A 19801-nucleotide genomic window follows, 5' to 3' on the forward strand; every position below is an offset into this window, starting at 1 on the left:
GACGTCTCCGCTGTTTACATCATTGAGCTACTACTCCTATCTCCTCTCCAGTTTCCGGATCTTTTCTTTGGAATAAAAAACCAATCACATTGTGAATAATCTTGGACATTTGATTCCTCAGTTTGGCTGTTCTGTAGATCAGGTAGGAGGAATGAAGAGCTGGTAGAAATCCTGAGAAAATATAAAGCCATACAAGGTCTACACAGTACAAATAGTAATACAACATGCCAAGAAAATTTACATTGAAGTATATAATATTGTACATAAAACTGACGGATACAAATCTCATGGCTGAGTAATATGTCTCCAGATTGATGGATAAGTTACCGCTCATCTTCATCTTTGTTACGTGATGATACAAGGAGAAGAAGAGGAAGATGGAGAAGATGCAACTGAAGAACATCAGGATGGAGGCTGATATAGTTTCAATGTAAATACGGTTATTTATATAACAGTCTGTCAGAGTCCCCATTGTTGTATTGTGTGTTTCACCTCTCATCTCTTCAGGCAGGAACAAGGAAAAAATAAAATTTATAGCGGCGAGGAGAAATGAGGCTACGATGCAATGAGCAGTCCTCCGATCCATCATCCTCCTCAGATACAGGAACAGTCTGGTGCGGAGGGTGGAGATCTTCAGGCAGAAGACAATGGAGAGAAGACTGGTCAACCAGATATTGGTATAAATAAAGAAAGTAAAGATCAGACAGATAATATACAGAGTATAACGTGTAAACAAATTTGGCAGGTTGAGATATACAAAAATACACACAGTTACAGCACACTGAGCGCACAGCCTTGAAATCCCGAGAAAAGTTACAATGTGGTCGACAGTGGTCACCGATCTTCCTATCAACCAATCATTGACATTGACAACAATAATAAATGAATGTATCACCAGTCCGGCTATGAGAGCGATCAATGTTGGGGGCACCATATTGTCACCCTCTGTAGAGTCAGCCTTCTCTCCTGTACTGTGAGGATCCTGGATGTTACCAAGGGTCTTAGGACAAATTTTTTTAATCATTTATCCAAATGTTTCAATATTTGCATTGGAAATACAGAAAACATCACAAGGACTCTGAGCCGCCACAGATTTACAAAAGAGAGCAGATCACATAACATAGCGAGATTATTTTACAGCTAATAAGCAAATGTACTGTACATGAGTGGTGCTACACACGGCTTCTTACCATCTGTCAGAATGTAACTCTCTCAGGTGTCACACCAAGGGCTGGCAGCTGTGTTTTCCACTCCAGCCACTAGGTGTCTTATTCTTTCCTGTGAACAGCTGCAATTTTATAAATGTTGTGCGCCCCCGCTGTGCTATGGCGGAGGTACAGGCAAGTCACTTGCCAGATGGTAGAGTGTGACGCCACTCCTATGGTGGTTGGCCGAGATGAATCCAGACCCTGGGGTGTTGTGTAGTGATGCCAGTGCCAGTTGGGCACACAGGTATGGTTTCACATCTGCTTTTATTTTGGAGGGCTGGATAAACCTTGTTCTCCTGTGGCCATTGGCCTGCAGGGCTGCTGAGAGGTCCCTTGGGCGGATATCACTGCGGGCCGGAGTGGAGTAGTGACCCTACCGGACTACTGGTACTGCCATCCACAGAAAGAGGAAATGCCCCAAGGAGTGTGTGTATACTGTGTTGGTGCGGGGCGAAGAATCACAGAGTCTCTTTACCATAAATAATCTCTTGTTTGCTCTGAAAGTACTTGTGTGCAGCAGAACATACAGCTGTGCCTTGACTGGATATGTTACACGTGATAATACACTTGATAATACATTCGACAATACAGGATCCAGATCTGTGACAGGAGTATAGCAAGGAGTACAGTCGTGCTGACTGGGTTGCGTGTTAAGAGATACGTAGAAGGATCAGAGGAGCAGAGAGGAGGATGTTGTGAGAGTCCCAACCCAAGTAGTAATGTAATCTGCCGGGATGTTGGAGGATGAGGTAGAGATCTAAGAATACTTGAGAAAGAATACTAGTGCATGTGCATCGACCTTTGTCGGAATAAACCACCTGTTGCCCTAACAGTGTTGGGGAACTAGTCCTAGAGGGTAACACAAGCCCCAGACCCCATTACCTGGGATGAGGGTGAGAGTTTCCTGCTGAAAAATGCGCTGCGAGATAGAGTTCAGAGGCTTCTAGCAACTTTGCTCTATCCGTATCAGTTGCTAGCTTTTTGCCTTTTTGTGGATACTGTCCTGCACTGTGACTCTCCTAGTGCACGGCGTTGGTTAAGATACTCTCTGACGTGTCCTCTCCTGTGAGGGGTTTAACACTGCATAGTGCTGAGTAAGGTTACTTGAAGAGAAACTGTTAGGTGCGTCTTGTCTTGCTTCCTCACCATACAGGAACCTGACAAAGACTATGTAATAAGGCTGGACATCTTGAAGAGGGCCAGGGCCCAAAGGAACCACTGTAGGGAGCGTTCAAGCTTGTGTCCTTCCCCTACAACGTCCAATACAAAAGACCTCTACACTTCTTCTACCCACATGATTTCCTATCTACAGCTCCCTGTAAGGTGTGTTGTGAATGGGTGAAGAGTGCATAAAGAAAAAGTAAAGAAAGAGATGATAGGACAGAAGAAGAAGATACTCCCATAGGTGCACAGATCCATGAGACATATAAGTAAACAATAACCCTTTCCATACATCAGCCGTACAGCAACTGAGTACACATACCTACAATAGCGACTTCTAGTGGTGAAACTTTATCACTACTACATCACCACTCACTTACAAAAAGTACAGGCTTTTGCGAAGGGTGCAGCCAATAGAAACACCCGTGGTAGGACAGCACATGAAGGTTTAGCTACTCTTAATCAAAGGTGCCTAAACTACTTGCACTGTTTTACCCTTAGTTCCTGTAGTTAGTTGTGATCTAGCCAAAGAAAGAAGAGGAGTAATCAGTCTTGGCTAGACTTGTAGCCAGGGCACTTTCTAGGTAATTTTGACCACAGGGTGAATCTTGATAGAAGCGCTGTCTGAGTGATGTTGGATCGGGTTGTTGCTAGAAAGAAGCAGTGTGTGTTTTATGGCACTGAGCAGCGTTACCGAAGCCTTCAAAAATCATCCACTGACTCACAGGTGACATCTTCTTTGAACTGAGACGTCATTTTCCTTTCCCTCTCCATCTGGCCCAGACCACCATGATGATTTCTTGCAGCTAAAATTCATCTCTTCTGAACCTGCCAGACAAACATCTTAGGTTTCGCACCACTGAAGTCTGTATATCATTAGGTGAATGGACCCAAGAAGAGATTGGAGTAGGGGGAGGACAAAGGAGAATCAGAGCATGTGAATGGGTATTTGTGCGTATTCTGCTGAGCTTACAAAGATCAACCACGGTAGCCAACACTTAGAATATCTTTTAGAGTAGTTCATTGTTTCCAATAGTTCTTCCATTCTGTGTAAATAATTCACTTCGGTGCACCACTTAGCTATTGTGGGTGGGGAAGTTTGCTTCCATTTCCTGGGTATGATCGAGCGAGCAGCTATGAGAAGGAAGCAAGTTAGAGTGTAGAAGGGATTTCATTGGGCCTGGGATAAGGGAAAGAATGGTAAGATGAGCAGAATTTTGGAGCATGGGACATGGTGCCCTGTGCGCCCCCACAGTGCCAACAAATATTCAGAATATTTGGGTACATTTTCGTCAGCACAACTAAGACTTTATACCAACCTGAAATTACTTTATAGTTTGTGCAGTGTGTCCTGCATGACATGGAGGTCTTATGGCACAGAGTAAAGATTTTTTACCCAGTCTTCAGGAGAGAAGGTTTTTCCTAAGTTCTAATTTTTATTGCTTTTTATAATTTTTTTTACAATATATAATTTAAAAAAAATCAGCAATCCTGGTGTTTTCCCCCCTCTTTTCCTTTACACTGTTCACCGTGCAGGAACACTATTGTTGTATTTTAGTAGATCAGACAATTCTGCACGATACGATGTAATATGTAATATGTTAATTTTTTTTATTTATATAATGTTAAAGGAGGTAAAGACGGGACTTAATGACAGGCAGCTGCGTGATTGCGACTGCCTGTCTTTACCTCTGGTTTTGGCGAGACTAATGTGTGTGGGACCGCTCACACTAGAGCGTCCCTACACACATTAAAAGCCTCATCACTGAAGATTACCGAAAACCCACTGCCACCAATGCCTTACTCCATTACCAGAGTTTCCACCCCGATCATGTTAAGAAAGCAGTCCCATTTAGTCAGTACATGCGTTTAAAAAGAGTTAATAAACAACATGATACCTATATAAAGCAAGTTGATGATTTGGATAAGAGACTTAGACAAAGAGGATACCCTTGGAGCATTTTAAAAGATACAAGAAAAAAAGCCAATGATTCCAATGTGAATGTAGCCGTAAAAAATAACGACAGAAGATTTAATTTTTCTTTTAAGCATTCAAACATGGATATTAAAATAAAAACGGCCATAAATAGACATTGGTATTTAATTGAGTCAGACCAGGATTTGAGAGACATTGCCATTCGGAAGCCTCTCCTCTCATACCGTAGGGGTAAAACACTAGCAGATAATCTAACAAGTAGTGCGGTACAATCCGCATCCCCTAACTGGTTAAAGAGGGCGGCGCCAAATGGTAATTACAAGTACGGACATTGTAACTTTTGTTGTTATAATATGTGCTCCAAATTTATCAGGATAGGAGGGCATGAACATACAATAAAGCAATTTATGACATGTAGAAGTACATATGTGTATATATGTGATCATGTGCCCATATGGCATGTTCTATATTGGAAAGACTGGTGTCTATATGTTAGACTCAGGGAACACCGTAGATCCATCCGAACAGGAGTAGGATCTCCGAGGTTAATAGAACATGTTAACAGCGCCCACAATGGTAATGCGGATGTCTTGCGCTTTGCAGGTCTGGAACAGGTAGAATTACCCAGACGAGGGGGGAATCGCCAGCGAATTTTGCTACAGAGAGAGGCCCGCTGGATTATCCAGACCGATGCGCTTGGTTCATTGGGTCTTAATGACCGTAATGATCTTAGTGTGTTTTTATAATTTGCATTCAGTAAAAATGTTTTTATATTTGTAATTGTTTTAATGGTGTATGTCACTTTAAATGGTTACAAGATTCTGGCAATAGCGTTCACTTCTTAAACTATATAATATGAGTGCGTAAGAACGTTATGACGTACCACTAAGCCTGTTGATGCGTATGACCGCGAAACGGCCGTCGCTTTAAGTGGAGTGTACCTGTATCTGCCATGTAACCGATTTGAGCACATGTGGTTACTTTGTATGCCTTCCAGAGATTAATAAAGATTTCTATGAATCTCAAGTGAGTGCCGCAACGTCATCTTTCTCTATTGCTACGTTAAAAGCCTCTTAACTTTAGTAACGTATATATATATATATATATATATATATATATATATATATATATATGATGTGAAAGTGTTAAAATGCTTGGGCACATTCTTCTTAGGTGGAATTGATGTAGCAATACTATCAATACTTTACTGGTAGACATTTCAGTATACATAAAATAAACTAGCCAAGACTTAGAAAAGTCCCAAAGTCCCATAAGTTCTGTGATGACTGTAGTTGCCACTTTTCAAGGGCACCCATGTATATATACCCCTCAAAAGTGTGGCACCTACAGTCTTCAAAGAAATGAAAAAAATTGCTACTTTCAATATAATAACATTTTAAAAAATGATGAAATAATGTGACAATTAGAGATGAGCGAACCTCCAGCATGCACGAGTCCATCCGATCCCGATCGTTCAGCATTTGAGTAGCTGGGGCTGCTGAAGTTGGATAAAGCTCTAAGGTTGTCTGGAAAACATGGATACAACCAATGACTATATCCATGATTTCCACATAGCCTTAGGGCTTTATCCACCTTCTGCAGACACCGCTAATCAAATGCCGAAAGTTCGGGTTCGGATGGACTCGTGCATGCTGGAGGTTCGCTCATCTTTAGTGACAATATGACAATATAATAAGCGATGAGATGAGACTCGTCTGCCTTCCTACTGGTATAAGGAAACTTGTCACCAGAAGCTCGGAGTTTTATGTAACAACCAAATATTTTTCAACTCTGCTGGGAAAAAAGATAAAAGTGCTACGACATATTAGAACCCAGTAAAAATGTAAATCTTATTGGAAAACAAATAGTACATGTACATTAAATCAAGGAAATGGAAAAAATATGGGGGACAGTTTGTAGTGTCTAAGTAACACATTAAAATACACTGCACACCAATATTCGCACTATGTAAGACACCGGCTGTTCTGTGACCCAGCCTTGTCACAGAACGGCAGGTGTGAGTTAGGATCATCCCTGCCGGTACTTCCGTACCGGCTGGATGATCTTCATTTTTGTTTAATTGGGATGCCGGTGCACCCGTATGCGCCCGCACCCCAATTCACCATTGCACACAATGGAGCTCCATTGTGTGAACTGACATGTCTGTTCGGCTGCTATTCAATGAATAGCGGCCACACAAAACTGATATGTCAGTTTTTTGTACGGCCGGTTGGAATCCCGGCCAGAGTATGTGTATATGCTCCGTCCTGGATTCCATTCATTCACATACAATGTATCTTCTGCATAAATGACGGCCATTGTTGCAAATTGCAACAACGGCTGTGATTTATGCAAAAGATGCGTTGTGTGAACATGGCCTAAATTTTATAAGAGAAAACTGCTTAGCTGCATATGGATATGATAAACAGATGGAAACTGTGATGGAATGGCTGGTGCAATAAAATTATACATGAAAGATTACAATAAAAGATTACACAGCTGCTTTGGATGCTTGAGGGGGGCGGCTACTGTTATACATGTTCTGGCAAATACACCTGCTAAACAGAACCCAAATAATGTGACTATTTTATAAGGTCATAAAGCGGCTGTATGACTAGGGGACATAATGGAGAATTAAGGTGGGTAGAGAACTTCTCAATCCTTTTGGACCCAAATCTTACCAGACCTCCCATCTAAGCCCCATACTGCATGAAACAAGTGCACCCTCACACACATAGACGTCTCCGCTGTTTACATCATTGAGCCACTACTTCTATCTCCTCTCCAGTTTCCGTATCTTTCCTTTGGAATAAGAAGCCAATCACATTGTGCAGAAACTTGGACATGTGACTCCTCAGTTTGGCTGTTCTGTAGATCAGGTAAGAGGAATGGAGAGCTGGTAGAAATCCCAAGAAAATATAAAGCCATGCAAGGTCTACACAGTACACATAATAATACAGCACATCAACAAGTTGTCCAGTGACGTATATAATGTTGTATATAAAAGTGATGGATACAAATCTCATGGCTGAGTAATATGTCTCCAGATTGATGGATAAGTTACCGCTCATCTTCATCTTTGTTATGTGATGATACAAGGAGAAGAAGAGAAGGACGGAGGAGATGCAACAGAACAGCAGCGGGATGGAGGCTGATATAGTGTCAATGTATATAAGGTTATTTATCTTACAATCTGTGAGAGTCTCCATAGTTGTGTTGTGTGTTCTACTCTCAGGGATAGCCAGCAACAAGGTTAAAAAAGGATTGAGAGTGGCGAGGAGAACTGAGGCTACGATGCAATGAGCAATCCTCCGATCTATCATCCTCCTCAGATACAGGAACAGTCTGGTGCGGAGGGTGGAGATCTTCAGGCAGAAGACAATGGAGAGAAGACCGGTTAACCAGATATTGGTATAAATAAAGAAAGCAATGATCAGAGTGATAATATACAGTGCTAACCCATTTTCCAGGTTGAGATATACAAATATACTTATAGTAAAAGCACACTGAGAGCACATCCTTGAAATCCCGAGAAAAGTTACAATGTGGTCGACAGTGGTCACCGATCTTCCTATGTACCAGTCATTGACATTGACAACTATAATAAATGAATGTATCACCAGTCCAGTTATGAGAGCGATTAGTGATAGGGGCAGGAGACCCGGATGCAGCACCATAGTGTCACCTTCTGTAGGGTCAGCCTTCTCTCCTGTACTGTGAGGATCCTGGATATTACCAAGGGTTTTAGGACAATTTTTTAAAATCATTTATCCAAATGTTTCAATATTTGCATTGGAAATACAGAAAACATCACAAGGACTCTGAGCTGCCACAGATTTACAAATCAGATCAGATCACATAGGATAGCGAGATCATCTTACAGCTAATAAGCAAATGTACATGAGTGCTTACTGTCCTGGTGCAGTGTCCCAGTATAGGGGTCACTAAGCTTCTTACCGCCTGTCAGAATGTAACTCTCTCAGGTGTCACAACAAGGGCTGGTAGCTGTGTTTTCCATTCCAGCCTCTAGGGGTCTTAGTCTCCCCTGTGCACAGCTGCAGTTTTATAAAGGTTTGGGTATGTTTAACCAATCACAGGAGTCTAAACTGCTAGCACTCTCTTACACTTAGTTCCTGTAGTTAGTTAGTTGAGATTTAGCCAAAGGGAGAGAAGAGGTGAATCTTGATAGAAGCATTAACCCCCCCCCCCCCTTGCCCCACAGTGTGTATTATGGCACAGAGCAGTGTTACTCAACCCTTCAAAAATCATCCAGTGACCCACAGGTGACGTCTTCTTTGATCTGATGCGTCACTTTCCTTTCCCTCTCCATTTGGCCCAGACCACCATGATGATTTCTTGCAGCTACATATCATCTCTTCTGAACCTGCCAGACAAACATCTTAGGTTCTGCACTTTTACAACAACTTCCTTCCACATTTTTGTGTCATGTGCAGTAAAGTCAGTAGGTATGTGAGTTGCCCCCAATATATAGAATCCCCTGCTGTGTCCCCATATAGGAATAATGCCCCATGCTTTGCCTCCATTCAGTAATAATGCCTACTGCTGTGCACCCCTGTGCTCTGTCCCCATTATAATACTTTCACCCATGCTCTGTCCCCACAGTAATAATACCCACTTTGCTCTTTCCTCATTGTAATACTGCCCCCCGTGCTCTGTTCCAATATAAATACTGTCTCCATAGTAATACTGTTCCCATTGTAATAATGCCCCAGGCTTTGTCTCCATTGCAATATTGTCTCCATTGTAATACTGTCTCCATAGTAATAATGTTCCCCGTGCTATGTCCCAATAGAAATGCTGTGCTCTGCCCCCTTTGTAATACTGTCCCCTGTGCTCTGTCCCCATTGTAATATCGTCCCCCTGAGATTTCCCCATGTAACACTGTCCTCCTGTGCTCTGTCCCCATTGTAATACTGTCCCCTGTGCCCTGTCCCCATTGTAATATTGTCCCCTGTGTTCTGTCCCCATTGTAATACTGTCCCCTGTGCTGTTTCCATTGTAATATACAAGTCTGCTGATATCTCCCGGTTGCCGCTTTATTCCTCTTTCTGCCAATGGTCTTCTGAAGCTTGCACATTAACTATACACATTAAGTTGTTAGGAGCCCTCCCCCAGAGCACTGTTTGGCTCGCCCACCAACTCAGATTCTCACTGATATATATTCGAGCCTGCCTGCGTATGCTGATGCATAAGTAAGCATGAGCATGTGATTCGGTGGGCGGGACGAACGGTGCTCTAGGGGGTTGAGGTACGCCCCCAGTTCTCCTAATGTGTTTTTGTAGGATTGAATTTCACCAAAATCACAGGACTAATGTTACGATGGGCTAAAAACTTGTCTAAATCTGTTCTGAAGCCTCCACTGTTTTTGCTGTGACCAGATCCTGGAGTAGACTGTTCCACAGATTCACTGTTCTTATGGTAAAGACTGAACCTTTCTTTCTACCCCCCACCCCCCACCATCCCTACCCTTACCATCTTCCTTAATATAACTATAAGTTAGGCAATGTTTAAGGTGCAGCTTACACTGGTCAGTGCCTCTATACCATCCGCCGCACGAGGCTAGTTTTATTTGCTCTATACTCTAGAGTAAGCCAGCCTTGACCTACTCATACTCTTGACCCCTTGTTGCTTGGAACTTCTCTTTGCAGATTCAAATCTTCCCCTACCACTCCATATGCCTTCTTTCCCTCTTTGCTCCTCCTTCAACTTCTCTCACCCCTCCCCTCCACCCAAGTCTTAAATCCACCCTCTTACCTCCCACCTCTCTACCCCACTCCCCGCCTCTTTTATCCTCTACTCCCCTCTCTCTCCGACCTCCCCCCCCCCCAATATACCCCAGGACTCGGGACATCAGGAGCCATTACCATGTCAAGTTATGGTTCAGGGAAGAAAAAGAGCGCTGCACCTCACACCTATGGCTGATACTAGTACCTCTCGGCTGCATAAAAAACATCAGAAATTCTGTATGTGAATTGATCAAGCCACACTGCACCATGTACCATTGTGCAGGTATCTGATACACATGGGTCCCTACACTACGTCCACACTGTGCCGGTCAGCGACCACCACCCCCGCAGGCGTGCACAGGCAGGGAAGGGAGGCCATGGAACGGCCCTGCAACCCCCATGCCACAGGACCAGACCCAAAAATGCCACACCAAAACCCAGCCAGCACCACCGGCGGAGGAAGCTGCCCCCAAACAGCACAAGTCTGGATAAGGTATTGCACTCACCATAGCTATCAAAGATAGAATGGGACAGACAGGAGGGATTAAAACCATGAGCACTCAGGTGTCTCCTGCTAATTGCGGTCATGTGGGTCTCACCAGGAGGAGTGCAATACACAGAGAAAAGAGAGAAACAAAATATGGTTCAGGGAAGAAAAAGAGTGCTGCACCTCACACCTATGGCTGATACTAGTACCTCTCAGCTGCATAAAAAACATCAGAAATTCTGTATGTGAATCCCTCCTGTCTGTCCCATTCTATCTTTGATAGCTATGGTGAGTGCAATACCTTATCCAGACTTGTGCTGTTTGGGGGCAGCTTCCTCCGCCGGTGGTGCTGGCTGGGTTTTGGTGTGGCATTTTTGGGTCTGGTCCTGTGGCATGGGGGTTGCAGGGCCGTTCCATGGCCTCCCTTCCCTGACTGTGCACGCCTGCGGGGGTGGTGGTCGCTGACTGGCACAGTGTGGACTTAGTGTAGGGACCCATGTGTATCAGATACCTGCATGCGGTACATGGGGCAGTGTGGCTTAATCAATTCACATACAGAATTCTGATGTTTTTTATGCAGCCGAGAGGTACAAGTATCAGCCATAGGTGTGAGGTGCAGCACTCTTTTTCTTCCCTGAACCATTACCATGTCAAGTATTGCTGTAACCACATTCAATGTCAAAGGCTTCAACAGCCCTAACAGACGCCACCATGTTATTTCTCTTGTAAGCAAACTCAAATCTTCTATTTTGTTTCTCCAGGAAACGCATTTCAAGCAAGGCAAAGTTCCTAAGCTACCAGAGAGACACTTCTCTAAATGGTACCATTTTTGCCACTCCTCTTCGGCCTCCAAGGGGGTTTCTATTCCTCTACACAAGAATTTACCACACCAGCTCTTGCAGCAGCACACGGACGCGGAGGGTAGAGTTCTTTTCTTGAAGGTAACCATAGCCTCTCAGACCTACACTTTAGCAAACTTCTACTCTTCTAATGTGGGTCAGATTGCATGGCTCCTTGGAGTACTAGATGACCTAAAACTATTTGCCCAGGGCCCAATCCTCTTAGGCACTGATTTAAATCTTATCCTGAATCCCCTGTTGGACGCCTCCTCCAAACGATCAGCTATCTCTTACGTGGCCTTAGCAAAACTCCATTCCAAACTACAATCACTTGACTTAACTGACACATGGAGACTACTCAACCCCAACGTGGTCGACTACACATTTCACTCGGGAGTACATGACCACATCTTCACTAGCAATTCCTTGATCCCAGCACTCACCAAAGCAACAATAGGCACAATCACAATATCGGACCACCACCTGTCTCGGTGACTCTATCTTTCCCCTCTGTCAAAGATAGGGAGTGGAGATGGAGACTAAATGAAACACTCTTAGACTCGCTCACACTCAAAAACAAAGTAAATATGCACCTACAGGAGATTTTTTCAATAAACGCCACAGAAGACACCCCACCACTCCTACTTTGGGAAACGCATAAAGCATACATCCGCGGGATCTTTATCCGACTAGCCTCACTTTATCCGACTAGTTCACAAACTCTCCAAGGTTAGATCCGCTTTAGATGAATTACGCTCTTTACAGGGAAAATTAAAAACCTCCTAAACCTTAAATCTGCCGAAGCATTTATGCACTTTAAATACTCCTTATATGCTCACGGCAACAAAGGTGGCTGCCTCATGACCTCACTGATCAAGAAGGCTAAAGATAGCATGCACATCAACTCCATTAAAGAAACATCAGGACAATCACACACCTTCACAGCAAAAATTGTGGAAGCATTCCAACGCTTCTATTCAGATCTATACAACTTAAATACCTCTGAAGACCTCTTGACCCCAGAAGCACGGAAACCTCTTATAGAGGACTTCCTAACAGACCTGAATCTCCCCACACTCCAACCACTAGACACAGAACAACTTATGGCCCCGATCACAGCACCTGAAATAATGAAAATAATTAATAGCTTTCCCCCAGGTAAGAGCCCAGGACCTGGGACATATTATAAGAAATTCCAGGAAACCCTTCTCCCCCATTTCACAACCGCCTTCAACGCACTGCTCCAAGGCTCCCTCTGGCCGAAACAAACACAGGAAGCACACGTTACCCTGATTTGGAAGGAGGGAAAGGACCCAACAGCATGTGGGATCTACAGGCCAATATCATTGCTTAATTTCTGGGCCAAGCTCCTATCCACACGCATGAAATTTCTAATCCCCAACTTGGTCAGGGCGGATCAGGTGGGCTCCGTTCATGGGAGAGAGGGCCACCACAACACAGCTAAACTATTTTGTGCCTTGCATTCAGCTCACACACAAAAACAGCTGTCAGTCCTTCTCGGCATAGATGCCGAGAAGGCATTTGACAGAGTTGATTGGGCATTGGAAAAATACGGCTTCCCTCCCCTCTTCACCCGTGGCATCTTCACCCTTTATGACCAACCCCGCGCAAGACTTAAAATAAATGGAACGCTTTCCCCTGTCTATGCCATTACCAGTGGCCCCTTGTTCCCCACCCTGTTTGTGTTGGTAGTAGAATCACTCTTACAAAAAAATTAACAAAACCCCAAAATACCTGGTATACATGCTAAGGACTCCGAGATAAAAGTCCTAGCCTTTGCGGACGATCTCCTTTTTCTTTTAGCCAACCCCCTATCATCCCTGCCCCAAGTAGAGCGCACACTCATCAACTTCCAAGCAGTCTCCAACTTTAAGGTGAACTTCACTAAGTCAGAACTAATGAACATTAACCGCCCCCCCCCCCCCCCCCCATCAGGGAGACTATAAAGGGAACCTCATCATTCCCATTGACCTCACAAGCCATAAAATACTTTGTTGTAAAGATCTCATCATGACTAGAAGACGTATATCAGTTGAATTATTTTCCCCTAATCGCATCCATATCCTCACTATTAAAGGAATATGACCTTCCTTTGATCTCCTGGATGGGTAGGAAAAATCTACTTAAAACCTACATACTCCAAACTGCTGTATATGCTACAAATGATACCGATCAAATTTCCATTCACCCTATTTCATTCTATCCGCCACCTCTTTTCCCGATATCTTTGGAAGACCAAAAGACAGAGAATAGCTCACGTCCTGTTAACCCAGCATAAAACTAAGGGAGGGCTTGGTCTTCCTGATGTACATATGTATTATAAAGCTGTTCAACTGCATAACTGGATGAGCTTGGTTTTCCCTATTTCTCCTAACAACACAGTCCAGTCTCCCTCACATGACATTTTGCGCATGGATCCCTCTGAGCTAGCAGCCCTTTGGAACCCTACCACATCATTCACTCAATCTTTAGACCGCAACCCACAACTAGAAGGAGTGAAAGCGGTTTGGAAGTCATACTCGCCTTCTCTTGCCCCCTTTCCCTCCCCCATTTTATCAGCAGCTTTAGCACCATACCTCATTGCGCCCACACAAGTTACATACGCAAATATCTGGGCAAAATTGAGCAATGTCCCTTTGAAAGACCTGCTTTCAGGAGATGCTAAACTCCATACAGAACGCCTCTGGGCACTCTTGGACTCATGCAATCTGTCTTTCCTACATAAAGAACATGTCAGTCAGACACTCAGTAATCTGATTAAAGATGGCAAAACTTTGAGAAACCTTACGGGTTTTGAGATGCTATGTTTAAAGATACAACCAAAACACAGATCTGTCTCTGCTATCTACAAATACCTGATCGAAAACTCATACACCTCTAGACCTGTCTTTATCTCCTCTTGGGAGAAAGAATTCAACATTAAGTTGACAGACGCAGAGGTAGATATGATCCTTCAAAACGCCCATGGGCACTCCCGCTGTGTGGTGCTCCAGGAAAACCACTATAAGTTATTGACGGGGTGGTACAAAAAACCGGTGTGGCTGCATGCCTATAAGCTCTCTCCCTCTGATAGCTGCTGTAGATGCCTGTGACATAAGGGCTCATACTCTCACATATGGTGGGATTGTACCCTCATTTCTCCTTTTTGGAAACAAATAGAAGCGATTATTCGCATCCTTACCAATTCAAATCTAACTCTATCGTTAGACCAAATTGCTCTAGGCAGACCATCGCCTGGATACATACCATCTAAAAGAAACTTGGTGACATATCTGTTGGCAGCTACCAAAGCACTGATTCCACTCAAGTGGAAACAACCTCTTCCTCCCTCCTTCAAGGAATGGGTAAGCAAAATAAACCAAATCTGTAGATTTGAAGAACTATCCAGTTGGGCAAGTTGGACACATGACACTTACTTGAAAGTCTGGCAGCCCTGGATAGACTCGCAGCACTATGCGGCATGGCTACCCCCTACACATCTAAAGCCCCAGGAAGTCCCTCCCCCACCCTCCCCTCTACCTCCATCTCAACAATGTAATGGCACACTGTTACATGGCCAGTTATTGGCCCTGTTACCCCCCCTCCTACCACCCTCCCCCCATTCCCTCTTACACCCCCCATCCCATTACCCTCTCTTCCCCCCCATCCCCATCTGTACCTCCTCTCCTTGACGCATCTTTGACTCCTCTCTTTACTTACCTTTCCTTTCTTCACCTCACTCTTATGTTCCAAGCTACTCGTAGCCACTGACAAGTTATCAGTTATTTGTTTGTGGTTTAACTCTTGTTTCATCGTGAAGCATGCTCTGTGGATTCATAATTACATGAGCGAGCGATGTCTGTGAAAACAACAGAGTCGCTGGCCCCAACTCTTCACTTCCCCATTTAATATGATCCACAGGCAAACTCCTACCTTCTCCTCTTTTTGTTACGCAGTTCTGAGTACCTGCTTCGCACTCTTCAATCTGAATGTTGATTTTGTTCCTCAAGTCAAACCAATATGTTATTGGATTCACACGATATGCATCACCTGTTTTTTGCATTTTCTTATCTGTATTATCGAAAACTAAATAAAAAGAAAGTTGATTTAAAAAAAAAAAAAAAACTGATCAAGAGCCCCCCTGAAACATGACAATATAACTCACAATGACAGACAATAAATGATGGCTCCATTCACTGTTAACTGAACACAACCTGACTTTGCCATATTTAAGCAGCCTTGCAGGGAGATTTATCAAGTACACCGGTCTAAGAGGAAAACTATCAGCAGGTTCAGGCATACAAGTCTGCTGATATTTCCCAGTAGCCACTTTATTCCTCTTTCTGCCACTGGTCTTCTGAAGCTTGCACATTAACTATGCACAATAACTAGTTAGGAGCGCTCCCAGAGAGCACTGTTTGGCTCGCCCACCAACTCAGATTCTCACTGACGCATATTCGAGCCTGCCTGCATATGCAGATGCATAAGTAGACATGAGGATCTGAGCCGGTGGGCGGGCCGAGTGGAGCTCTAGGGGGTTGAGGTACGCCCCCAGTTCTCCTAATGAGTTCATGTCTTCATGACTTGTCTAAATCTGTTCTGAAGCCTCCACTGTTTTTGCTGTGACCAGATCCTGGAGTAGACTGTTCCACAGATTCACTGTTCTCATGGTAAAGATTGAACCTTTCTTTTTCCAGGCGGAGGCAGTGCCCCCTTGTCTCTCCAGGCGGAGGCAGCGCCCCCTTGTCTCTCCAGACAGAGGCAGCGCCCCCTTGTCTCTCCAGGCAGAGGCAGCGCCCCCTTGTCTCTCCAGGCGGAGGCAGTGCCCCCTTGTCTCTCCAGGTGGAGGCAGCGCCCCCTTGTCTCTCCAGGTGGAGGCAGCGCCCCCTTGTCTCTCCAGGCGGAGGCAGCGCCCCCTTGTTTTTTCCAGGCGGAGGCAGTGCCCCCTTGTCTCTCCAGGCGGAGGCAGTGCCCCCTTGTCTCTTCAGGACAGACAATAAATGATGGCTCCGTTCACTGTTAACTGAACACAACCTGACTTTGCCAGTATGAACATACACTAAGTGACTGGCTTATGGGACATGCCTGGGTGTAAGCTGTGCCAGAGGAGGAAATCTTCTCCTCAGTTTCACATGCTGACCTCCCTGACCCCATCACTCCCAGTCACTCAGCACCCTTATGAAATCTCACCAGACAGCAGCCTCCAAAAGCAGCACCAGCCCAGGAAAAGGAGGACAACAGCAGCAGCAGCGTGGCCAGTGAGGGGGTAGGGGGACACTAGAACTCTACTGTACAGTGAGGAACATCCTGACATGTCAGGAGACGGCAGACACAGCTTCCCCTCTTCACACAGGTCATAAACTTGATTATTCTAAGCTCACGGATGGATTTCAAAGAAGAAGGGTGATCATATAGTGTGTCCTCAGCACACACCAGGAGCACGGACAGCAACATTCAGTGAGCTTGCCAGACTGACATCACTGAAATTACAGGTCCAGCTGCCGCCCCCTCAGGGACCCGAGAATCTGCGGCCAGAGGCAAAGAGCTCACTTTGCCTCATGGCAGAAGCGGCCCTGTCTCCAGCTCTAGGACATCCTTTTTATGAACTGGACAGCATACTCCAGATGAGGCCGCACCAAAGCTTTATACATCGGTAAAATTATAATCCTGTCCCAAAAGTGCAGGCCTGTTACATACATGACACTATCCTGCTGGCCTTACAAGCTGCTGACTGACATTGTGTGCTGTTCTGTAGTCTATTATCTACGAGTACACCCAGATTCTTCTCTACCAGGATCCTGCCAACAATTTTTGAGAGGGTCTGACCATGTCACACACCCGCAATGACAGTTACTGGTAGGTGTAGTTTCAGTTCCCCTTCCTCTACGGCATCTATGGTTGTCAGAGATGACATGAACTAAGGTGCGAGATGGGCCAGATTTTAAGGGGTGTAAGAGAATTTTTTTTTTAACAAAACTTTTTTCCCACTTTAAATTGGACTTTATCTTGGGTTGGGTGCACAATATTGTAAGTCTGTAAAAGTGGCAAACTTTTGACTGATTTACTCATCTCTAGTTACAAGCAATAGAAATAGAAAAGTTTTTATTTTTTTCAACAGTAAAAAAAAAAAATTACAAAATTTTTAACAATTTGTCAACCTTGGCAATAATACTAGCCAGAGGACTACAGATAACACGTCACTTTGATCACACAACTAATGGCAATGGGAAGCCTATGGGAGCAGTGATGAAATGCCCAGTGCAAAGAATTATACATAAAAGATTATAAGATTAATAGATTACAATAGATTATAATAAATTATAAAACTGCTTAAATAGGACCTGTCACCCCCCGTGCCGAGGTGACAGGCTCCCGACCCCCCGTTACAGCCCCCTATACTCACCTGATCCCGCCGGGTCCCGCTTCCTGATCCGGTCGGGTCACGGAGATATGAGCGCCCGAAGCCCGGCGCGCGTGCTCACAGGAGAGTCCAATGCCCATAGAAAATGACGGAGCATCGGACTCCCTATTCATTCTCTCTGAGCGTTGGACTCTCCTGTGAGTGCGCGCTCCGGGCTTTGGGCGCTCATATCTCTGTGACCCGACCGGATCAGGAAGTGGGACACGGCGGGATCAGGTGAGTATAGGGGGCTGTAACGGGGGGTCGGGAGCCTGTCACCCCGGCACGGGGGGTGACAGGTCTCCTTTAAGATACTGGAGGGCGAGAAATACACCTGCTTAAAATAGGCTAAAATAATGTAAAAAGGTCATCTGGGGAAAAAGCTATCACTGGGGAAATAATGGAGAATTAAGGTAGGTAGAGCTCTTATTCATCTTTTTGGACCCAGATCGTACCTGACCTCCCATCTAAGTCATCTACTGTATGGAAAGAGTGGACTTTTACACACAAAATCTCTCCACTGCTTACATTCCATCATTGAGCTACTACTTTCCTTTGGAATAAGAAACCAATCACATTGTGAAGAACCTTGGACATGTGACTTCTCAGTTTAACTGTTCTGTAGACCAGGTAGGATGAATGTAGAGCTGGTAGAAATCCCAAGAAAATATAAAGCCATACAAGGTCTACACAGTACACATAGTAATACAACAAGTCAATAAAATGTACATTGAAGTATATAATGTTGTAAATAAAATTAAGGGATACAAATCTCATGGCTGAGTAATATGTCTCCAGATTGATGGATAAGTTACCGCTCAACTTCATCTTCCTTGTGTGATTGTACAAAGAGGAGAAGAGGAGGATGGAGGAGATGAAACAGAACAGTAGCGGGATGGAGACTGATATAGTGTGACTGTACATAAAGTAAATTAAACTACAATCTGTTAGATTCTCCATGGTTGTATTGTTTGTTCCACCTGTGGTCACCCCAGTGATAGCCCGTGAGAAGGGCAAAATCGAGTTCATAGTAGAGAGAAGACCTGAGGCTACGATGCAATGAGCAGTCCTCTGATCTATCCTCCTCCTCAGATACAGGAACAGTCTGGTGCGGAGGGTGGAGATCTTCAGGCAGAAGACAATGGAGAGAAGACTGGTTAACCAGATATTGGAATAAATAAAGAAAGAAAAGATCACACTCATGATATCCAGTGCTACATGTGAATACACATTCTTCAGGAGATAACTATGCACAAAAACACCGAAGGTAACATCACATTGAGAGCACATCCTTGAAATTCCGAGAAAGGTTACAATGTGGTCGACAGGAGTCACCAATCTTCCCTTCAACCAGTCCTTGACATTGACGACAATGATAAATGAATGTATCACCAGTCCGGGTAGGAGAGCGATCAGTGCTGGGATCAGGGGACCCAAATACAGGACCATGGTGTCACTGTCTGTAGAGTCAGCCATCACTCCTGCACTGTGAGGACACTGGAGATTACCACGTCATTTACATTGGAAATATAGAAAAACATCACAAAGACTCGGAATAAGAACAGAAATGCAGAGCAGGTCACATAACACAGCAAGATCATTTTACAGGCTAGAGACAAATGTACACGAGCGGTGGTGCAGACAGTGCTTACTTTCCTGGCAAATCACTCCAATAAAGCATCACAGTAATATGGGGACATGTTCGCAGCTGTATCTTCTATTGAAGGAGAAGTCTGCGAAAATTTTTATTTAAGTATTGTCCCCCAAAATTATGCATATCTCTAATATACACTTATTACGGGAAATGCACATACTGTAAAGTGCTTTTTTCCCTGCAATTACTACTGCATCAAGGCTTTACTTCCTGGATAACATGGTGATGTCACTTCCTGGATAAACATAGTGATGTCACTTCCTAGATAACATAATGATGTCACTTCCTGGATAACATGGTGATGTCACTGTCTGGAAAATATGGTGATGTCACTTCCTGGATATCATGGTGATGTCACTTCATGGATAA

At 44.3% G+C, this 19801-nt stretch overlaps 1 protein-coding gene across 1 annotated transcript; it reads right to left on the reverse strand.

Moving 5' to 3' along the window:
- Positions 1 to 18312: 18312 nt before the first annotated feature.
- On the reverse strand, positions 18313 to 19254 carry LOC138795314 (taste receptor type 2 member 9-like). Its single transcript, XM_069974303.1, has one exon. It carries the CDS (start codon positions 19252 to 19254, stop codon positions 18313 to 18315), a length of 942 nt encoding a protein of 313 aa, XP_069830404.1.
- Positions 19255 to 19801: the final 547 nt, after the last annotated feature.

The sequence above is a fragment of the Dendropsophus ebraccatus genome, chromosome 6 (assembly GCF_027789765.1).
Source record: "Dendropsophus ebraccatus isolate aDenEbr1 chromosome 6, aDenEbr1.pat, whole genome shotgun sequence".
NCBI lineage: Eukaryota > Metazoa > Chordata > Amphibia > Anura > Hylidae > Dendropsophus > Dendropsophus ebraccatus.

Coding starts and splice junctions, on each gene's coding strand:
- LOC138795314 (XM_069974303.1), bottom strand. CDS start 19,254: ATGGCTGACTCTACAGACAGTGACACCATGGTCCTGTATTTGGGTCCC.